This window comes from Salvelinus sp. IW2-2015, linkage group LG11 (assembly GCF_002910315.2).
Source record: "Salvelinus sp. IW2-2015 linkage group LG11, ASM291031v2, whole genome shotgun sequence".
Classification (NCBI taxonomy): domain Eukaryota; kingdom Metazoa; phylum Chordata; class Actinopteri; order Salmoniformes; family Salmonidae; genus Salvelinus; species Salvelinus sp. IW2-2015.
The window spans coordinates 30,288,855-30,313,003 of NC_036851.1; the positions used below are offsets into that span (position 1 = coordinate 30,288,855).

Here is a 24,149-nt window from a genome sequence, read left to right on the forward strand (position 1 = left end):
AATCTTGGCAAAGGAGAAATGCTCACTAAGAGAGATGTAAACAAATTTGTGTGTATGGAAAATGTATGGGATTTTCTATTATTATTTTACCCCCCTTTTCGATCTTGTCTCATCGCTGCAACTCCCCAATGGGCTCAGGAGGTGAAGGTTGAGTTATGCAACCCGCAAAACCACGCTTCTTAACACACGCCCGCACCAATGTGTTGGAGGAAACACAGTTCAACTGACAACCAAATTCAGTTTGCATGTGTCCGGCCCGCCACAAGGAGTCACTAGAGCGTGATGTAGTAAAGTAAAGCCCCCCCGGCCAAAACCCCCTAACCCGGATGACGCTGGGTCAACTGTGCACCAGGGTCTGTAGTGACGCCTCAAGCACTGCGATGCAGTGCCTTAGACCACTGCGCCACTCGGGAGGCCCTATGTATAGGATTTTATATTGCAGCTCATGAAACATGGAACCAACACTTTACATGTTGCGTTTATATTTTTGTTCAGTGGGGGGATGAATGATTACTTTTTCAGGCGAATGGGGACGTCTGGGAATAAAAGGGGATTTGTGGGGACGAATGGGGACTAGTATGGACACGTAGAGTTTTGTAGAGACACGAGGCTCACCAGCTCCTTCGGCCTCATGTTGTACAGGATTCTCTCAGCGTTCTCACTGTCATGGCGACTCTCCATGATAGCCAGCAACAGCTTGGAGGCATTGTTCTGAGAGAGATGGAGAAATAAGTTTCCATGATATTAAACCATTATGCCCTTGTAATGAGATATGTCTAAAGTTAAAGATCAAATCCTTTCTGAGATGTTTCTGTTCCTCCTTCCAAATAAAACAGACAGAATCCACAGGGCTTAGGGGGGAAATGCACTCTGCAGATATTTGCTTTGGCACCTAAGGTGCTAGCTTAGGAGAGATTAATGAGTTGTCCAGGTTTCAAAAGCAGCAGCACACTGTTTTTGAAGTTCCACTCGGGGTTTAGTAGTTATTAGAGTACGGGGTAAAGCTGCTTTACTACTAGTACAGTAGGCCTAGTGTGGAGACCCAGGCTGCTTCCAAAATGGCACCCTATTCCCTATATTGTACACTAATCTGGTCAAAAGTACAGCTCAACATAGAGAATAAGATGCCATTTCAGACGCAGACCCAATGAGGAGGCCTCACCTTGAGTTCCAGCACCAGGTCCATCCTCTTCTTCCCCAGTGGGTTGATGTCATTCAGGATCAGGGCAATGATGATGTCAATGCCGTTGGACTCATGGGTGGCTATGCAGTTCTGCAAGGAAACAAGAACTTGGGTCAATTTTATAAAAGGCACTGAGGAGGACAACACTAGATCAAGAACTACACATGTCAGGACCCTCTCAATCCACCCATTGACAGTAGAAGTAGTATGGATGGAAATGGACCCAGGACAGGAGTCCATAACTGGTTCCTATGGTATGCACATGTGCTTGTAGCTAGTTCTTATGGCAGGGTTCTCCAACTGGCGGCCCAGTTATTGTTGGACATAAAAAAACTGTAAAAATACCAGGAAATCAGCTCCAAGTGATTTTAATTTGGGAAATCTGTTCAAGTATTTCCAAGCATAATAGACAAGTGATCATATACAAATGTAAGCAACGTTTGAAATTATGATGTTTAGTTAAATATTATATATTTTTGGGCTTCTTGCGGTCAATTTGCAGTCTACAAATGATTTGTAATTAAGTTCCGGCCCCCGAACCATCCGCTCAAGAAAAAGATGGGCCCGCGGCTGAAACTAGTTGATGATCCCAGTCTTATGGGATGGACCCACACTATCTGCTAGTTCTAATGAGAACATGACAAAGGCCCATAGCTAATTAGTTCAAATGACAAGGGCAGTTAGCTAGTAGTAGATCTAAAGGCAAAGACACATCCTAGTACCTGGTTCTCGTGGCAGGGTCCCTGGCAGTACTCTGTCAGGCTCTCTACTGCCTGGTTGATGAGAGCCACGTTCTTCTCATTGATGTAGAGTCCTAGTAGCCCCAGGCCTCCCGTGGTGCTGCCACAGATACAGTCCAGGAACTGCAGCGTCTCACACACCAGGTTATAGTTGTTCTTGTTGTTCTGACACCGAAGGAAGTTCTGGAGAGGAACGAGGCAAATGTGAGGGAATGGAAAGGGCAGGAAACAACAGAATGCAAAGTCAATGTATTTTATACACACTATGTTTTACTTCACAGGAAAACAATCCCACTTGACATTGTGTATTGAATTTTTTATTTTTATATATTTTATTTATTTAACCTTTATATAACTAGGCAAGTCAGTTAAGAACAAATTCTCATTTACAATGACGGCCTACCCCGGCCAAACACGGGTCAATTGTACGCTGCCCTATGGGACTCCAAATCACGGCCGAATCCGAATGTGATGCAGCCTGGATTTGAACCAGGGACTGCAGTGATGCAGTGTCTTAGACCGCCACTCAGGAGCCGAAAGGGAAAGGGAAATATTGAAAGGGAAATATGCATTGAAAGTGTGTCTGACTCTGAACTGAAAATGAGGACAGGGTGACCCTGACTCCTTAGAGTCCACAGAGAACATCTGTGCATGAGTCACTGGGTAATCAGGACCATTGTGTTGAGTTAACTGTTAGATCAGAGACGTGACAGCCAGGCCTTCACTGAATATAACCATCTCTCTCATTACTCTCGATGATCCTCCCACCATCTTTGGCCCATGGGAGACGACGCATATCAGTTCAGACGGTGAATACACAGCAGCAGCCCACACAGACTTAGAGGTCGACCGATTATGATTTTTCAACGCTGATACCGATACTGATTATTGGAGGACCAAAAAAAGCCGATACCGATTAATCGGCCGAATTGTATATATATATTTGTAATAATGACAATTACAACAATACTGAATGAACACTTTTATTTTAAATTAATATAATACATAAATAAAATCAATTTAGTCTCAAATAAATAATGAAACATGTTCAATTCAGTTTAAATAATGCAAAAACACAGTGTTGGAGAAGAAAGTAAAAGTGCAAAATGTGCCATGTAAAAAAGCTAACGTTTAAGTTCCTTGCTCAGAAAATGAAAACATATGAAAGCTGGTGGTTCCTTTTAACATGAGTCTTCAATATTCTCAGGTAAGAAGTTTTAGGTTGTAGTTATTATAGGAATTGTAGGACTATTTCTCTCTATACCATTTGTATTTCATTTACCTTTGACTATTGGATGTTCTTACAGGCACTATAGTATTGCCAGCCTAATCTCGGGAGTTGATAGGCTTGAAGTCATAAACAGCGCTGTGCTTCAAGCATTGCGAAGGAGCTTTTGGCAAACGCAGGAAAGTGCTGTTTGAATGAATGCTTACGAGCCTGCTGCTGCCTACCACTGCTCAGTCAGACTGCTCTATCAAATATCAAATCATAGACTTAATTATAATAAACACACAGAAATACGAGCCTTAGGTCATTAATATGGTCAAATCCGGAAACTATCATTTCGAAAACAAAACGTTTATTCTTTCAGTGAAATACGGAACCGTTCTGTATTTTATCGACGGGTGGCATCCCTAAGTCTAAATATTGCTGTTACATTGTACAACCTTCAATGTTATGTCATAATTATGTAAAATTCTGGCAAATTAATTACGGTCTTTGTTGGGAAGAAATGGTCTTCACACAGTTCGTAATGAGCCAGGCGGCCCAAACTGCTGCATATCCCCTGACTCTGCTTGCACAGAACGCAAGAGCAGTGACACAATTTCTCTAGTTAATATTGCCTGCTAACATTAATTTATTTTAACTAAATATGCAGGTTTAAAAAATATATACTTGTGTATTGATTTTAAGAAAGGCATTGATGTTTATGGTTAGGTACATTGGTGCAACGACAGTGCCTTTTTTGCAAATGCGCTTGTTAAATAATCACCTGTTTGGGGAAGAAGGCTGCGATTCGATGATAAATTAAAAGGCACCGCATTGATTATATGCAACGCAGGACAAGCTAGTTAAACTAGTAATATCATCAACCATGTGTAGTTAACTAGTGATTATGTTAAGATTCATTGTTTTTTATAAGTTTAATTCTAGCTAGCAACTTACTTTGGCTCCTTGCTGCACTCGCGTAATAGGTGGTCAGCCTGCCACGCAGTGTCCTCGTGGAGTGCAATGTAATCAGCCATAATCAGCGTCTAAAAATGGCGATTACCGATTTTTATGAAAACTTGAAATTGGCCCTAATTAATCGGCCATGCCAGCTATTGACTAACCAGCCTACGTAGTAGGAAATTCTGAGCAAACAAAGTAATGATGAACGCAAAACTATCCATAAAAAAAGCTAAGTAAAGCAAGATGCATGCCCTCCTCAGCACCTCCATCTTACCTCACGTAAGGTATAAATAAGACTAAAGAGGCCGTGTCTGAGGGCTGGCTTCCCCTGGTGTTGGGCTGGCTGACTGACCTGCAGGTCTCGGTTGTGGTTCTCACAGAGCAGCTGGAGGAAGCGCAGGATAGGCTGCATGATGACGATGATAAAGCTCATCTCTCCATCGTCCTGGCCCTTGTCCCCGGTGCTGGGTGTGCCATCAGCCGTAGAGAAGTGGTCATCGGGGTCGGCCTCACGGCGGTATGAGTTGAAGGCTTTCTTAGTGGCCGACGAGGCCTCCAGCAGCTGCTCTCTTGCCTCATCTGTCACCAGTACCGCTGAGTCTTTGGCTGCAGAGACACAGGGAGGGGAGGGGAGGTCAACAGAACCAGCCCACAAAGTCTATAAATCATTACAAAACTAGGTACTGGGGTAAAAATAAATACTTCTTCATGGCAGTTATTTTTATATCGCTAACGTGTTCAGAGAGAAATTGACCTTAGATAAGTGTCTATGTGTAACTTCATCCTACTCCAATACAAAACCCATTAACAGCTGATATGAGATGGCCATTTTGATTTTGGTTGACCTCTGACCTTTCTTGCGGACGGGCACATCCTTGTCAGGGGCGTCGTCGTCTCTCTTCCTGTTGCCGAGGTCGCTGGTGTTGACCGTCACCGTGGCTTTAATCTCCAGCTGGGCAAGCTTCATCCGGTCATAGAACACACGGAAAAACTTCTCTGACTTCTTGTCCTCCGTCAGACGGCAGATGAAGGAACGCTAGCACAAAAGGAAAACAAAAAGGTATAGGGAAGTAACGTTATTTACAATTAAAGATTAGGAACGTTATTTCACGCCACATGCTTGTGTATTGTTGTGTGTAGCCTACTTTACCAAATGAATTACAACAGACATTGTTGAAGGCTCAGTTGGTTACGTGGAGCAAAGTGTTCACAACACCACAGTTGTGGGTTTGATTCCCGAATAGTAGAAATAGATGTGATAACTGTAAGACAGCTTTGGATAAAAGCATCTGCTAAACGACCATTGGTCAAAACACAGAGGTTCAGGTAATTGATCTAATTGATCAAAATAAGACAGTGCTACTGTAAACACAGCAGAGCAGGCCTAAGTACATATCATTAACATATACACTCGCTGCAGCACATACTTCAGACAAGGGAAGTTTAAGTCATGTGCATAGGTACTTTAACACTGAATACTACCATTGAGATGGTAATGGACCTAAAGCCACCTACGTAGTCACCTGGTTTGTTTCTCCACACGCCATTTAAAGTCATGAGAAGACTGGTCGAAAATGCATTGTTTTTTACCCTATTCTACTGTGCAAACAGTCTATGACAACACACGGGATTCAAGACCGGAATTCTTTATTTCTCTCTCTCTTTATTGCTGTGTGCCCCATGCATGCAGAAAATCATTAGACCACGACCATAGTCAGCCTCAGCCTGTTATCTGGTCAGTCTACTGGGAGGGAGAGACTCCAAACCAATGGCAGAACAGGCCAGGTCACACTGCTTAGGATGAAAAATGACACGAGTGGATGAAGCCTGCCCTACTTACACAGATAGAGGGGGGAGGGAGAGATGAAGGGAAGGAGGGAGGGAGACAGAAACACAGGGAGAGAGAGGGGGGAGGGAGAGAGGAAGGTAAGGAGGGAGGGAGGGAGACAGAAACACAGGGAGAGAGAGGGGGGAGAGGGGGGGGGGAGAGAGGAAGGGAAGGAGGGAGGGAGACAGAAACACAGGGAGAGAGGGGGGGGAGGGAGAGAGGAAGGGAAGGAGGGAGGGAGGGAGACAGAAACACAGGGAGAGAGAGGGGGTAGAGGGTGGAGGGAGAGAGGAAGGGAAGGAGGGAGGGAGACAGAAACACAGGGAGAGAGAGGGGGGAGGGAGAGAGGAAGGTAAGGAGGGAGGGAGGGAGACAGAAACACAGGGAGAGAGAGGGGGGAGAGGGTGGAGGGAGAGAGGAAGGGAAGGAGGGAGGGAGACAGAAACACAGGGAGAGGAAAAAGGGAGCAAGGAAGAAAATAAGAAAAAAGGTGACGCTTTACTTGACACCCAGCGTCATAACATGTTATGACAGTCATACATGTCATAATAAGTCATAACAGCTGACATAACCCATTATAATATGGTCCTAACACTGTCATGACATATTTAGACCTGTTGTGACAAATATTGCGTTACATTATTGCTGGTTATGACACCTACATAAGAGTGTCAAACCCAAAAAACCTACCACATTCCATGACACAATAGCCTACATGTCAAGTGTGTTTATGATTAAAAAACAACAACTATTGGACCATGTTCAATTACCATTGTAATTGCACACACATTGATGTCAGACATGCACCTACCCCAATGCTCTGTTGCTGAGGACTGGGATGAATGCAGGAGCAGATTTCAGGAGCAGGAAAAGACACCCTCTTTTTGACAGATGACTGATCTGAGGGCATGTATGTGATAGGCCTATCTAGCTTATATAATTACGATGGTCATAATGCTTCTTGACAGTGTAATAAAGTGTTATTTCAAATGATGAAAAAAAACAAAGGATTTAAGAAACAAACTTTGAAACGAAAGGAAACTTCTAGGCAGGGAATAAAATAGTTTGAATAAATGTGGGTTTTGACACTTATGTAGGTGTCACAACGGGTGTAAATATATGGGTCATGACAGTGTTATAACCATATTATGACAGGTTGTCAGCTGTTATGACATTGTCATAACGTGTTATGACAGTGTTAAAAGTAAAGTGTTACTAGAAAAAATATGAGAGAGATGGAGGGAGAGAGTGAGGGGGAGAAAATGTTATCAGCTGGTATCTAGGCCAGTTCTGAAAGCTTGTTGCATAACTAGACTTAATTCCAGGTTAGGTGTAAACTTTGTTAAACTGGGATAGTGTGTGTGTGCTTAAGGGCTAGTTTAAACCTCTTAAGGATCTCAACAGATCATTGTCCCACCCTCGGGACGGTTGAGCTAATGTGCGCTAATGCGATTAGCATGAGGTTGTAAGTAACAAGAACATTTCCCAGAACATAGACATATCTGATATTGGCAGAAAGCTTAAATTCTTGTAAATCGAACTGCACTGTCCAATTTACAGTAGCTATTACAGTGAAAGAATACCATGCTATTGTTTGAGGAGAGTGCACAGTTATGAACTTGAAAAGTTATTAATAAACTAATTAGGCGCATTTGGGCAGTCTTGAGACAACATTTTAACAGAAATGCAATGGTTCATTGGATCAGTCTAAACTTTTGCACATACACTGCTGCCATCTAGTGGCCAGAATCTAAATTGCGCCTGGGCTGGAATAATACATTATGGACTTTCTCTTGCATTTAAAAAACAAAACAAAAAAACATTTGTTTTTTTCTTTGTATTATCTTTTACCAGATCTAATGTGTTATATTCTCATACATTAATTTCAGATTTCCACAAACTTCAAAGTGTTTCTTTTCAAATGGTATAAAGAATATGCATATCATTGCTTCAGGTCCTGAGCTACAGGCAGTTAGATTTGGGTATGTCATTTTAGGCATTTTTAAAAAAAAAGGGGCGGATCCTTTTTTGTGCGTGCGTGTGCATGGAGAAGCAGGATTGAAAAACAAATAGTTTTAATCAGTTTGAATAAAGTATAAACAAAATGGACAAACTCCATTTTACGATGTTATTTGAAAAAAGAGATGTGGTATAGAAGGCTTGTTGGCAGGAAGACATTCACTACTTTACCAGTACAATGTTAGAAATGTGAAATTAATTAAACATGCCAATCCTCCTCGGTAAACAGCCCTGGGTCTGCTAACAACACAATTGTGGAGTACTATGTAGTCTGCAGTAATCATTTTCAAATCTGTGCCAAAATATGTTAGTCAAATACATTGTCATAATGTAGACGATAATGAAGATGCAATAGGAATATCACGTTGGCAGTGTTTTCACATATTATTTGTAGCTCACAATGAATCAATGTGGTTGAAAAGATAGCATTTTCAGAGTTTCCAAGCCAACATTAAATAGTACATTGCTGACTTGCTAGCAAAACATGGTATATCTATAGCACTTTCAGAAAGTATTCACACCCTTTGACTTTTTCCACATTTTGTTGTGCTACAGGCTGAATTTAAAATGGATTAAATTGAGACTGTGTGCCACACAATACCCAAACATGTCAAAGTGGAATTTAAGGCTGAAATGTCTTAAGTATTCAAAAAGCATTCAACCCCTTTTATGGCAAGCCTAAATACGTTCAGGAGTAAAAATGTGCTTAACAAGTCGCATAATAATTTTAATGGACTCACTTTGTGTGCAATAATAGTGGGTAACATGATTTTTTACTCTGTACCCCACACATACAGATAATTGTAAGGTCCCTCAGTCGATTAGTGAATTTCAAGCACAGATTCAACCACAGACCAGGGAGTTTTTCCAATGCCTCGCAAAGGGTAAAACATTTAAAAAATAAAATAGACACTGAATATCACTTTGTGCATGGTGAAGTAAGTTATTAATTACGCTTTGGATGGTGTATCAATACGCCCAGTCACTACAAAGATACAGGCGTCTTTCCTAACTCAGTTGCTGGAGTGGAAGGAAACCGCTCAGGGATTTCACCATGAAGCAAATGGTGACTTTAAAACAGTTAGAGTTGAATGGCTGTGATTGGAGAAAACTGAGGACGAATCAACAACATTGTAGTTACTCCACAATACTAACCTAAATGACAGTGAAAAGAAGGAAGACTGTATAGAATAAAAATATTGAGTGGCCTAGTTACAGTTTTGACTTAATCGGCTTAAAATCTAATGTCAAGACTTGAAAATGGCTGTCTAGCAATGATCAACAACCAACTTGACAGAGCTTGAAGAGTTTAAAAAGAATAATGGAAAAAATATTGTACTAAAATCGTACCCAAAAAGACTGTATCTAATCTGTATTTAATCACTGCCAAAGGTGATTCTAACATGTATTGATTCAGGGGGTTGAATACTTTGAAATTCATCTTTAAAAAAGTATTATTTTTCTTCCACTTTGAGATTAGAGTATTTTGTGTAGACCCCCCCATTTAAAAAAATAAATATATATGATCCATTTTAATCCTAATTTGTAACAAAATGTGGAAAAAGTCAAGGGATGCAAATACTTTCTGAAGGCCCTGTATAGCTTCACTTATTGTGAAAGTGATAACTCACTAGATTCTCACCAGCATCTTTCCTTAGTATCAAAATATTACGCAGTTTGAACAAAGCAGTATTATGTTGTGTCATGATTTGAGACCTGCCCATCTTGTGATGAGTGACTTCTCCTTCACATCGTTAAGCCTTTTGGACCTAGACTTGGCGCTCTGGTACCCCCGCAAACTGGAAACCACATATCCAGAGGAAACATTTATTGTAGCTTGGGATTTTAAAGTAAATTTGAGGAAAACGCTCAACACATTGACAGTAGTCCTCGCGCTGATAAAATATTGCTTAACAACTTTTCGAAATGCCTACAAATGCCTCTCAAACTACATTGCTCTTATGTAACAACCAAATTCATTCTCTACTCCCTCCCCACCTTTGTGTTGACATGCTTCCTCTCACTACTAGGGCACATTACTCTCCACTCTGAGCTGGTGGCTGAATATCTATGTGCAAATGGGGCTCAGTTGGCAGTGTTGCCAGAGATGACAGAGTTGGTGGAGTCTGGGTTCTGGGTTGGGTCAGGGTTACTATGTTGTGAGTATGTTGGGTTTGGTGGAGTTTTGTGAGGTAATGTTGAGGCTTCAGTTTGGTTGTGATGGATTTATTACACTGATGATGTATGACAGTGGTGAGGATGAGAAGTATCATGTCTACTGTAATTGAATGAGCGTTAGGTTATGGCATCAGACACCTGGCACAGTCTACGGCCGACAGCATCTCTGTTATTCATACTCACCCTCTATCTATCCCTGTCTCGCTCGGTCTCTCTCTCTTCCCTGTCCCATCTCTCTCCATCCGTCTCTTTCCCCCTCTTTGTCTGTCTGAAAGAGGCTTAGACCCTTTCTAAGAACTGTGCTGATATCGTCTAAATCCTAGAGGACAGGGGTCTTCCTCACAAACAGGAGGATGCATGGCATTCATCACAGTGTACACACTGCCTTGTCATGGACGTTGCAACAACACACTGGTACAAGTAATATGTTCTTTCTTCTGCATTTCAGCATGATCAAAAACGTCCCCCTTTTATGAGAAGACTTCAGTAGAATAATAGAGATATAGTCACTTTATTAGCCACAGAAATGTGTCAAAAGCCCCTCCAAGTAAATGGCGTTGCCAGAGGTATTAACCCTTTCCACTCACAGCCCCCGTCATCCCATATACAGGTTCTCTGCTTCACAGCGCTGTATGGGTTTTGACTTGAGCACCGCGCATGACAAGATGCCCCCATCCCTCCCACTAATTGGGGTGCTTTCACATTTGTTGTTGTCAGAGTGAGGGAAATGCTGTAAATTGAGAGGAGTCGATGTGTTTGGAAATATTAGACATTGAGGATTATAATAAATACCACTTTGATGTCATACAAGCAAACCAGACACCCATGAGTCCAAATGTGCACTTCACATTTTCATATTTGAAAACTCATGTAATTTACAGTATCATCATTTATGATCTCTATGTTTGATCCAGTTATAAGGATGACATGCGTTATACCCTGGGTTGTCCTGAACAGAATGAGAATATATGAATCGTATTGTGAAGAAAATTAGCATTGGAACACGCACTTGAAAGCACTCATGACTCCATTCTATGCAAATCAAAAATTACAATATTTGACTGAAGTGCCTTTTGAAAGCCTAACACTAAGAAAGTATTTCATAACTTAGCGAGCCATGTTGGCAATAGAATAAGAGTTCAAATGATGCCCATCTGACCCAGATTGTGATTTATAATGGAACGTTTTTGGATTGCATAAACAACAATAATTGTGTGATGGTGGATTGCATAAACAACAATAATTATGTGATTTGGATTGCATAAACAACAAAAATTGGGTGATGGTGGGGACGCAGGGCTGTGTTCTAAACAAAGAAAAATTGTGCTTGCCTCAGTTCCTCAATGGCAGAGCTAGGAGAGCTAAAAAAAACACCTTATAGCTGAAGGCTCTTTACTTGAGTCATAAATTACTTAGGAACTGTGCACATTTTGGAGAGGTGGAGAAACCAGTTTGACCTCTCACTCAAACCCTTGAAATAGTTTTTTCTTAACTTGCACCTACTCCAAAATGTCAATGAATATTGTTATTATGTTACTGAATGTATGCAGAGTATTTTCAGCAGGGGTTGGAACCAGTTCAAAGAACATAAAACCGGAAAATAACGTCATTTTTATAGGAACAGAATCAGAAAAGGGAACGAAAGAGATATACTGTTCCGGAACAGAACTGTTATTTTCAAAGCATGGGAACCAGTTAATAACGTTATTTTATGTTCTGGCCAAAGCCCTCACTCTGTCACTCAAACTTATTCCAGTGCCTGCCTGCCAGTTGAATATCTTTGCCAGTGTGTGTGCATGTGCCCCTCCCCCTCCGAAGCTTAGGCTACTGTAGCCTACTGACGTTACAAGCCTGATTCAGAAATTAGGGAGAGATTATTCGAGAACAATTGATAAACTTCTTCAATGCTAGTTAGGGATACTATAATTATCACGTTTCACATTGGATAATTAACTACAAAAAGGTGAGATGTGTTTTCAATTCTGGTGCCACTCTGCACACACAAGCTTGTTAGCTAGCTATCTCTGGTCCATCTATCGGGAGTTGAAATTTCCTCCATAGAAGCCGCTCCTCCGTAGGTATAATTCTCCGGGCCTAAATCAGATCATGCACGTCATAACAAGATGCCCAGCGTTCCTCCACCCTCTCTCACTTTCTCCCCACCTGCCAAATTTCAGTCGCCTCTCGTGCCATCGCACAAGTGAACAACTATAGCTTTGGCAGCCGATAGCGCCCATAAACTATTGGCTGCCTAGGCTGAAACAACTATAGCTTGCCCGCTCCATAGAAAGCTGTTCTATCAGAAAATAACGATATAAGGCGTTACTTTTTTCCCCAAACTTGTTCAGAACTTTATTTTGCAGTACGGAACAGTGGAACGGAACAAAAAAAAATAATGGCACTGTTCAGAACTAAAAAAATTACTAAATAATTTAGGTTCCAACCCCTGATTTTCAGATTTTGTTATTGATAAATGCTGTGAAAGAACAGAAAATATAAAATGCAAATAAAATCAAAAGTGTAATGTTTGGATTCAGTCTTGTGACAGGTGAACTGTTGTATCCTCACCTTTGGTATGATAATTTCCTCATAATCTCCAAAGTGTTCTCTTTCAATTGCTACCATGGTCATACATATTCTTTTTATATTTCTTCTGTTAGAAACACTTCGATTGGGCCCTATCCATATAGGCTAATTTCCACAAGTGTAAGGGGTTAAAAAAGCCAGCTGTGTTTAGACAGGATTTAGAAAACGAGTGCTGGAACAGACACTCGACAGATTGATGTTGAGTATGTTAAGTAAGACATGGTGGTGGAGGAGTAGAGAATAGAGATAAGCAAGGGATGGGGAGTTTCAGGAGTCCCCTGGAGTGTTGGGTAAACAGAGAGCCTGTCTGTAACCATGGAGATGAACCTTGAGCAGAATAAGAGTTGGGAGCGAGGCAGGGCGAGGAGAGGCGGGGGAGGGTGGCTCTGAAAAACAAGGTCACAGCGCTTTCCCTTCACTCCTTCCGTTCCGCCACTTGGCATCAACAAAGGGATGTTATATAACAGCTATTTATATCCGCACTCCCTCTCTTTCTCTCCCTCTCTCTCTCCCTCACACACATCAGGCAGCACCACACACATCAGGCAGCACCACACACAGACTAACTGGAAATGCAGCTCTCCTCTACCCACTGACACCCCTTTGTCCTCTCTTACCATGAACTAGCCTCTTGTTTCAATCTTCCTCCTATCAGAACTCTTGTCTCTTCCTCTTCCCTGTTCCTTCATCTCCTACTCTTCTTCCTATCCTCTCTGCCCTGACACGGGAAGGCATAACTTGTGGTTTTACGGCAGGTGCCCGAGCACTGCTGAAATGTTACAAGTCACCACTTGTGTGTGTGCCACAACCCAATTACCACTCACACAACCATTATCTCCCTCTCTTCTAGCAGTAGCTGTCATAGGAAGAAGTGTGGCATGCAGGAACAATCTAACGTTTCCTGCAACAAAGTGACTGACGTTGATTGTTAAAAGAAAATAAATTAAGTTCGCCGGAGTGAAGATTGAGATTATGACATACGTCACATGATCTATAGTCTTGCTTGATTATGTATGTCCAGATATTGATTAAAACCCATTGATTATGAGAAGCACATTTATTGACCGTGATTGATGTGTGGATATTTATCATGTGAATATATTACCTGAATGTGTTTGTATGCCATTTGTCATACCTTCATTGCATTTGATTGTCAATTAGGTAATTGGTAGGGTTTGTGATGCATCCTGGGTAATGGGTGTTGCGACAGGAAGCATTTCATTGCTTTGTTTGCGAGACCGAGAGGTAACAGGTCGGCATGATGCCGGGTTCACAGGCATGATTGAAGCCTGGGTTTTCTTTTGTTAGAGCTCTGTTATTCACGTCAGTTTACCTTTCTGTTCATCGTCCTGTTTATTTGATTGTGAAAATAATTGTACAGTTCGCCGGCTCTTTATCCTCACATTGGCAAGAAAATCACATCTTCCTTGTATGCCTTTTCACTGTTAAAATCCTACCGCACAGTCAACCTCACAGCCGGGACCAAAGTTTCTCAGTCATTAATGGCCTGCCCAGTGGCCGACAGAGTGAGTGAGAAAGGTGTAAGTGAGGGAGTGATTGAGCGGGTGAGTGAGTACATGGTCAGGTTTATTTCTGTGTGATATGTAGGTCAGGAGGTAATGGTTAACCGTGTTATGTGAGTGAGTACTATCCCAGGCGTCTACCCTGAACAGGTGTCTGGGCTAGAGACGCATCAACACAGATTAAAGAACTCAGAGTAGATCTCTTGTTCAAAAGGGACAGAATAGACTGATCACTATCTATCCATCCTCTGTTTCTCATCTGTGAAAAAGGCAGAGGCTAGAAAAGTGGTCTGAATCTGAGTGAATAGTACACAAAAACATTATGATAGTGTGTGTCATTTAGACAAATAACTCAATGTCAATACTCCAGAAAATTAATGTTAAGAGTCAAAAAGGTTCTTGAGTTGAAATGTCAGAAATCAATGTTTCATCGTGCTGAAATCATTAGTAATGCTAACCCTATTTCTTCAAAAGTTGAAACTGATGTCCAGCTAATCAGTCTAAAAAAGGTCAACCTGGAGGTTTCTAAGAAACACGTTTTCTAGTGTGACCTCAGGTTTCTTACTCTACAGAGAGACAGGACAGTCCAGACACCACTGATGACAACCGCATAGAGACATCAAATGGTTATTTGTGGAGGTTACAGCGAGTGAGCATATGCAGAAGTATCTGGGTCAGAAACCAAATATCTAGCCTACCAAACTGGTTTGCAATCATGAACTGCTACAATATGTTATGTCAAAAGTACTTTAGAGAACATGTATACCCTCTTTAGCCCCACTCCATGTTTCAGTACAAAACAACTGTTAGAAGACAAGCTCCAGTTTCTTTCCAGTCCCCCCCTCTCTCCCTCCCTACTGCCCTACTTCAGAGACCCAAAATGACCCAGTTTGGGCTGAGCGCGAGCTAGAAAGAGGGCCGGAATGTTTTGAAGCCTGAGACATTCCTCATTGTTCATTCACACAGGCCTTATGTAACGCTGGTCACCTGATTATCTCTGCAACAGCCAGGCTGCAGCCGTGGGAAGCCAGGACATTATCTCTGCTAGAGTGGCTTCCTCACCCCTAATCTGATTACGCAAGCTGCCCCCGTTTACGCAAGCAATCAGACTGACAAAGGAGCAGGCAGGCAGAGGAGTAGGCAGGCAGAGGAGCAGGCAGACATAGACTAGAGAGATAAATGCAGCGGGCTTGTTCACACATGCATACACACGCACACCACTTACACACACACTTGAATCTGCTCTTTGTAATTTCTCTTCTGTTTGCAGAGGTAGGTAGGCAACGCGTTGCCAAAACAACCATTAGTGAGGTTGGCTGCGTAAATGGATGAATGCAGAAAACATTTACATTTACATTTAAGTCATTTAGCAGACGCTCTTATCCAGAGCGACTTACAAATTGGAAAGTTCATACATATTCATCCATATTCATCCGAAAAGCGTGGAGGGGTGCAGGGTGGTAGTGGTTGATCTACACAAGCCCTCTATGAAATGACGATTCCACCCACATGAAGGGGAAGGGTTATTCCACAAGGGGCTCAGCGGTACAGGGGCTGATCTACAGTATACACACAAACAAATATACCTCGACAGTCTACACTACTTGTCAAAAGTTTTAGAACACCTACTCATTCAAGGGTTTTTCTTTATTTTTACTATTTTCTACATTGTATAATAATAGTGAAGACATCTAAACTATGAAATGATGTAGTAACCAAAAGAGTGTTATGATTTGTTTTTGAGAATCAATTTCTGAGGCTGGTAACTCTAATAAACTTATCCTCTGTAGCAGAGGTAACTTTGGGTCTTCCTTTCCTGTGGCGGTCCTCATGAGAGCCAGTTTTATCATAGTGCTTGATGGTTTTTGCTACTGCACTTGAAGAAACTTACAAAGTTCTTGAAATTTTCCAGATTGACTGACCTTCCTATTTTACCAAATAGGCCTATTTTCTATATACCACTCCTACCTTGTCACAACACAACTGACTGGCTCAAATGCATTAAGAAGGAAAGAAATTTCACAAATTAACTTTTAACAAGGCACACCTGTTAATTGAAATGCATRCCAGGTGACTACCTCATGAAGCTGGTTGAGAGAACGCCAAGTGTGTGCAAAGCTGTCATGAAGGCAAAGGGTGACTATTTGAAGAATCTAAAATATAAACTATATTTTGAGTTGCTTACAACTTGATTCAATGTGTTATTTCACAGTTTTGATGTCTTCACTATTATTCTACAATGTAGAAGATAGTAAAAATAAAGAAAAACCCTTGAACGTGTAGATGTTCTAAAACTTCTGACCAGTAGTGTACCTTCACAGTCTGTTCAACATTAGGGGGAAATTATAGTACATTCAAACACAAACTCAGCAAAAAAAAGAAATGTCCTTTTTTCAGGACCCTGTCTTTCAAAGATAATTAGTAAAAATCCAAATAACTTCACAGATTTTCATTGTAAAGGGTTGAAACACTGTTTCCGACAACAATTAATGAACATGCACCTGTGGAACGGTCATTAAAACTTCTTCAGGCTAGGGTCCTTTAATCTCAATTTCCACCTGACTGATGTGCCTGTTGCTCAGGCCCTGAACCCAGGATATGCTTATAATTGGTACCATTGGAAAGAAGACACTTTGGCGTTTGTAGAAATGTTAAAATAATGTAGGAGACTATAACACAATAGATATGGTAGGAGAAAATCCAAAGAAAAACCAACCGGAAATATTTTTGTTGTTGTTGAGAGCCCATGCTCCTACAATGGAAAGTATAGGGAAATAATTAAATCTAGCTCCCAGTATGCAATTCCTATGGCTTCCACTGGGTGTCAGCACTCAATGTTCAAGGTTTCAGGCTTGTTTCTTCCAAAACGAGTAAGAATAATGAGTTTTACTACAGGGACACAGTCTTGGAAATGCGTGTGCGCGCGCCATGAAGACAACGCGCACCTGCTAATATTGGTTTCCTATTGAACATACTTCTTTCCGTATGAAATGTTATAGTTTGATTACATTTTAGGGTATCTGAGGATTAAATAGAAATGTATTATGACTTGTTGAAACAAAGTTTAGGGGTAGATTTTCGGATTCGTATCTTGGCATGTTGAACGAGTGGATTACTCAAATCGAAGGCGCCAACTAAACTGACTTTTTGGGATATAAAGAAGGATTTTATTTAACAAAATGACACTACATGTTATAGCTGATTTCCTGCAAGACAGGAATGTCAGTGTTCTGCCATGGCCAGCGAAGAGCCCGGATCTCAATCCCATTGAGCACGTCTGGGACCTGTTGGATCAGAGAGTGAGGGCTAGGGCCATTCCTCCCAGAAATGTCTGGGAACTTGCAGGTGCCTTGGTGGAAGAGTGGGGCAACATCTCACAGCAAGAACTGGCAAATCTGGTGCAGCCCATGAGGAGGAGATGCACTGCAGTACTTAATGCAGCTGGTGGCCACACCAGATATTGACTGTTACTTTTGATTTTGACCCCCCCTTTGTTTAGGGACACATTATTACATTTCTGTTAGTCACATGTCTGTGGAACTTGTTCAGTTTATGTCTCAGTTGTTGAATCTTGTTATGTTCATACAAATATTTACACGTTAAGTTTGCTGAAAATAAATGCAGTTGACAGTGAGAGGACGTTTATTTTTTTGCTGAGTTTAGTTACATATACAGTACAAACATATGCGTCTCTAAAATGTCTCCCTTGTAAATAATCCAGATAGAGCAGCGGTCATGTGCCTCAGTTTCAGTTCAATCATTCCCCATGGCCTCATAGGATTGTTTGACGTTGCCAGTAAACTCTACAGTGGCTCAGCTCTGTCAGGAAAAGTATAGAAGTGTTGTGTGGCATGGTGAGCCATCCTCTAAGGGAGCAGGGAGGGAGGGGTGTGGACTAACGTAAAATGGCTGCCTTATACAGGATCAGAGCATGCCAGTACATGATAGACCAATGCAGTGGCAGTCTAGTCTACAATAGGCCTGGTGCTGTTCCTATCCAAGGACTTACAGTGCCTTAAGAAAGTATTCATACCCCTTGACATTTTGTTGTGTTACAAAGCGGGATAAAATGGATTTGTCATTTTTTTGTTAACGATCTACACAATATATTCTGTAATGTCAAAGGGGAAGACAAATTCAAACATTTGTAAAAAAATTATATTTGTAAGAAACAGTATTGACCCCCTGAGTCAATACGTGTTAGAATCACATTTGGCAGTGATTACAGCTGGAAGTATTTCTGGGTAAGTCTAACAGCTATCCACACCTGGATTGTGCAACATTTGCCAATTAAAAAAATAATTCTTCAAGCTCTGTCAAATTAGTTGTTGATCATTGCTAGACAACCATTTGCAGGTCTTGCCAAGTCAAGGGGTGTGAATACTTTCTGAAGGCACTGTATCTTTCTCATCTGTGAAGTGTGCTGGGACCAATGATGCATCTTTATGGTAGTGAAATGCACTTTAAAAAATGTTTGTTTAGATTTATCATTCAGGTATGTATTGGGCTTCAGACTCTCCTGACACACCCACATCCTTTTGATTGACAAGTGGCTCAGACTCACTTGGATGGTGGTGTTCCCGCCCTCCAGCAGGGCGATGGCCAATAGGATGCTTTCCTGGAAGACGCGGTCACTGGTGGTGTTCATGATGAGGTCTATGACGAGGTCGGAGGCTCCCTCCTTGTCCAGGTGACACTGTACCTCTGACAGGCTCATCTCTCCTCGACTCAGGGCCCCCATACCACCGAGACCTGGAGGGAGGGACAGGGGTCAGAGGTGAAAGGTCAGGAGTGTGATTCTCCCTGTTCTCCTGACTCATAGCGATAAGGAGAGGTTTCAAATCTTTATATCTAACATCTTACTTCCAAACTACTCAATCACATGGAACAAGGAAAGGAAATAGGAAAGTGCCATCTTCCAGGCAGTTGCCTACTTCATTTTGGAACCATTACATATTAATTTACAATATACTTGCATATGGAATTAGAAAGTGAATGCACGTTTGCCACATTTCAAATATATAATTAATTTTGATAAGAAAACATCAAGAGGGGCTTTCCTGTGAGAATGTAAAAGAGGGCCTACTCTGCTTCTTTCACACAAGTATTATTGACAACGCCCTTGGCAGCCTTTACCAGCGGCAGGCAGACAGGCACGCACGCAGGCACGCACATACACGTACACACAGTGCTAAGAAGTCCGGACTCTCGTTTCTGCAACAGGTGCAACCAGGAGGCCGTTTTCACAGGAAGTAGTAGTCTGTCGTCTACCAACAGCCAGAACTGGATCAAACAAGGGAGGGGTGGGTTGACTTGCTATGGTCTGGAGGGTTGCCAGGCAGTGTCTTGGTTCACATGGGAGACATGGTGAACCAGGAACTAGGCTTATTTCTCAACTCATTCCCATAAGAGGCACAGGGGTCTAACAGTAGTAGTACATTGTTTGACATGAACATGGCTGGGCAATTAGATATGCTATAACTGGGTAATATGATGTCACGCTATATCAATAAACAGTACATCTGACACCATGTTAAATGTGACAACACTACATCTACATTTACAGCTATATAGAAATACATGACAACACTTCATCTCCATCCTGTTGACTGACTCATAGGCCTATATGTTGACAACACTACATAGAAAACTCAATATTTTGACTTGAAATAGTGAGGTCAGATCAGTCACGCAGTGCTTATTATGAGGAGATTACAGTGTTGTGCTTGGTGTGCTCACAGTCACAGGGCCGGACAAGACCTAGACCTCTGTGTGTGTAGATAGACCTATTGGTTAAATAATAGAGAGATAATGAGAAGGCCTGTTTGGGAAACAATATCAATATCCCTATCCACCACCATCTATCACACACAGACCTTCACCTCTCAAAGTTGCATTATCCGCATGATGGTATGTGGGTGTGTGGGAATGTTTATGTGTGTGTGTCAATACAGAGGAGTCTTTTCTTTGGCAGAAGTTCAGAATGAGGTCAGAAGAATATGCAACGTTGTCATGTTTGGTTCCTGTGTGCACTAGAAAGAAACTCATGCTTTTTTTGACAGTTTAGTTTCACTCCTTTTGTTCATCTGTATCTGGCAAATTACTTCTACAACACTTTGTGACAACTTACATAAAAGGTACAAAACAAACAGATTCGATTGTACGCGGGATCAGAATTACCCGAGTTAACCTTTTCGTCCAAACCATGGACAGACAGGGAGAGAAATGGAGAAGAGAAGACAAGAGAACAGACAGACACAGAGAAGATGACAGAGAGACAAAGAGAGCAGACAAACAAAGGAGATGACAGATCAATAAATACTATATATAGATACCATACCAAGCGACAGAGAGGTGCTCTCACCTGATTGGCTCTTGCCTGGTCCTACTGGAACCAGGGTTGCGTTGCTGAAGGCCGTCAGGCTGTCCCTCCGCCCAGCACTCCTACTATGGAAGTTACCATAGTAACGGTTCACCAGAATCTGCCTCAGCGCCTCACCCTTCAGAGAGAGGAAAATGGTGGTGTATTAGTGTGATGATGTAAGAGACTTGAAAGGGAGTCTATCATACAGTATACATTATGTGCACCATATATCCATCATCATGTCAATAAGGCCCACTTGAACTGATTAAAGGGGTTTGAAGAGAGAAGGGATGTGAGGTAAACTGCCAGGGCCAATCAAAATAAACATTGTGTGCATGAACTGCACTAAAGTAGTATAGTTTCGCAAAGATGAAGACTAGAGTTGAGTTCAGATGCTTAGTTTGGTTTTGTTGGCGTAGGGTTCTGAAAACACCAGGGTTATGGGTTTGATACCTGCATGGGCCACCTATGTTGCTGTGGATAAAGCATCTGTTAAATGTCTATAGCGTTATTACTCTCCCGACATTCTCATTCACGTATTGAATAAACAACCAATAACACAGGTAAAGATCAGTCATCAAGCTTGTTATCTCTCTATCCCTGGTAGAAGTGCGACGGAAATTTGGGTCCTAGCTGTTTTCAGACAGGCCAACAGGGGGGCCATCTCTCCCACACCATCGCCATGACTCATCCAGAAACCTGTCGGCGTCAGCACCATAGAAAATAGAACCTTATCTGTCACTGGCAGGAGGCAGACGAATGGGCATTGTGTGAAATGAGCTACACAATCACACATTGAGAGCCAATCATCCAATCACATTCCACAAACATGAGCTCACATCCTTGTCCTCCACTCCTAGGTTCCTTGGAGACAAGTGTGTGGAGGTGGGAAGGTAACATATGTTGTTTAGGTTGGTTCGGCTGTGCTAGGTAGCATTACCCAGTCAGTGTTTGAGACTTAAGAAAAAGCCACTGAAATGCAAGCTTATCTATTCAACACATGGAGACATACTAAGCCAACCATGATTACACTGTATGATGTGCACCAAGTCAGCTAACCACAACTGTAGGGAAAGGGCTGCAGTGGGGTTAGTAAAAACAACCTGTAGAGTTCAGTGACAGGTTGAGGGTTCAGGCTAGGGTGAAAGCCTAACAATCTCAGTGGTCAGTCTTCATCGTAGAATGAGTGTTGGGGTTTCTGTTAGGGTTAGGTTTAGAATTACCTAATTCCCTTTACCTAATACCTAATTCCTCTGAAACTATGTTCATGTTAGGGTCCTCCAGTTGTTTAGGTTTTAGGTGGGGTTCAGGATTCATGGTTTATGGTTGTGTTCATGTTACGGTCAGGTTTAGTACCTACCCTCCTCTGGTCGTCCAGTATTTTCTGTGGCTGGTTGAGATCCAGCTGCTGGTGTAGTGAGGTGGGTTAGTACAGCACAGCGAGCAAACAGAAACAAACGAAGGGTTAGTCCTCATGCAGCATTTGTATGGCCAACACACACATAGTTAATAACTTATTAATAATCATGCACAATTTAAACGGCCTCGTATTCAATTCTTGCTCGTACAATATGCATATTATTATTACTATTGGATAGAAAACACTCTCTAGTTTCTAAAACCGTTTGAATTATATCTGTGAGTAAAACAGAACTCATTTTGCAGCAAACTTCCTGCCAGGAAGTGAAAAATCTGAAATCGAGGCTCTGTTCCAGGGCCTTCCTATTAATTTGCCTGAAATCTATGGATATACATGCACTGCATATGCCTTCCACTAGATGTCAACAGGCAGTGAGAGGTGGAATGGGGTGTCTAGCTTGATCTGAGGCCGAACAAGAGCTTTTGGAATGACGTGTCTGGAATTTTCATTGTCTTGGAAGGTGCGAGAAGGAACCCCAGATTGCGTTCTGAAAAGCTTTCGGTATAGACGTTAGATTATGGACGTTAAGGTATAGGGTTGTGCTGTGCCATGCCATGAACAGTGGGTTAGAGCGGGGTGGTGTGAAAGTTAGTGAGGGGTCAAAGCAAAGGGAGGGGTCAGCAGCGGTGAGGATGACTATTAATCAGGAAGTGAAAGGTGAAGGAGAAAATCAACAGTTCACTATATTTAACAATTTACCTAATTTCAATCTGCAAAGTAGGCCACAGTACTAGTGTCCAATAAAGATATGCACAAATAAAAGTGATCTATGATTCTCATCTCTCTTAAAGAGTTGGAAACTTTCCCGTAAATTTTCCATGGGAAGTTAAGCCCTGGAATTTGGGGAATTATGATTAAATTCATAAAAAAAGTTAGCTTATAAAAGTTAACCTTTTTTGTGGGATACACATAAGGCAATTCTAGGTCTTGTGGCATATTTTGGTTAAACTATCCCCAATTCAATGGAATTGTACAGCTGATTCTCAAGATCTTGCACACTAATGAGATGCTATTGAGACCACTACTACACTGTCTGAACCAAGGACTACATGCTTTCTGGTAAGTTTTTATTACAATACTGGGTAGGGTGAATATATTTTATATGACATACATGATTTTATGGTAACTAGTAAATAGTAGCCTACAGCAAAGTGTGTTTAAATAATTTTATAATCAATTTCTGCAAGTTAGTTTTTCCTACCATGTGGGTTATGGCTTGCTTGAGCCTGCTAACTGAGGAGTGTTAATTCACCTGTTTCCATACATGTTTCATTTAAAAAATATATCTTACAAAGGAGTTGTTTAATCTAACTGCTTAACTATTTATCTGTACATGGAATTGTATTTGTTTGTTCTTCTTATTTTTTTCTAATGTTTACAGGAAAATGCCACAGGCACTATCTGATGTGTGGAGACATTTCACTGCAGCTAATGTAAAAGGAAAAGCGGTGTATATTTGCAAATACTGTGCCAAATGATATGTGAAGAATGCAACAAAGATGCAGAATCATCTGGCCAAGTGTATAAAGTTCCCTCACCGCCCACAACCTCTACTTCTACTCGAGGTGAAAATGATGAATCAGACACCTTATCGATAGCAACAGCTTATGGTCCTCCTGGAATCAGAAGGTTTTTTGACTCAATGGAGGAACGTAGTCAGAGATGCTGATTAATGTCTTGCTCAAGCTGTGTATGCAACTGGTTCACCTCCGATGCTCACAGGCAATGTGTATTGGAAGAGATTTCTGAATGTTCTTCGCCCAGCATACACCCTTCCAACCAGACATGCTTTATCTACTCATTTGCTGGATGCAGAGTTCAACAGAGTTCAAGTGAAGGTCAAGCAAATCATAGAGAAACCAGACTGTATTGCAATCATCTCTGAAGGGTGGTCGAATGTTCGTGGGCAAGGAATAATTAACTACATCATCTCCACCCCTCAACCATTATTCTACAAGAGCCCAGACACAAGGGACAACAGACACACCGGTCTCTACATTGCAGATGAGATGAAGGCAGTCATCAATGACCTTGGACCACAGAAGGTACTTGCACTGGTGACAGACAATGCTGAGAACATGAAGGCTGCTTGGTCTCAAGTGGAGGAGTCCTACCCTCACATCACACCCATTGGC

The 24,149-nt window shown here is 41.7% G+C and overlaps 1 protein-coding gene across 4 annotated transcripts in view; it reads right to left on the reverse strand.

Annotated features, from left to right (window-relative positions):
• Positions 1 to 24,149, reverse strand: part of LOC111970151 (inositol 1,4,5-trisphosphate-gated calcium channel ITPR1) — a 162,948-nt gene that overhangs the window by 40,656 nt on the left and 98,143 nt on the right. For 2 of the 4 annotated variants that reach the window (XM_023996693.2, XM_023996692.2), the window contains 7 exons: positions 20,595 to 20,730; positions 18,795 to 18,982; positions 4,949 to 5,132; positions 4,449 to 4,702; positions 1,906 to 2,106; positions 1,163 to 1,273; positions 616 to 711 (listed from right to left, as the gene is read on the reverse strand). In XM_023996693.2, coding sequence (XP_023852461.1) covers positions 616 to 711; positions 1,163 to 1,273; positions 1,906 to 2,106; positions 4,449 to 4,702; positions 4,949 to 5,132; positions 18,795 to 18,982; positions 20,595 to 20,730 — 1,170 coding nt within the window. Of the gene's footprint in view, positions 1 to 615; positions 712 to 1,162; positions 1,274 to 1,905; positions 2,107 to 4,448; positions 4,703 to 4,948; positions 5,133 to 18,794; positions 18,983 to 20,594; positions 20,731 to 21,954; positions 22,003 to 24,149 lie in introns of all 4 variants that reach the window. The other 2 variants (XM_023996691.2, XM_023996690.2) reach the window with 2 other exon arrangements.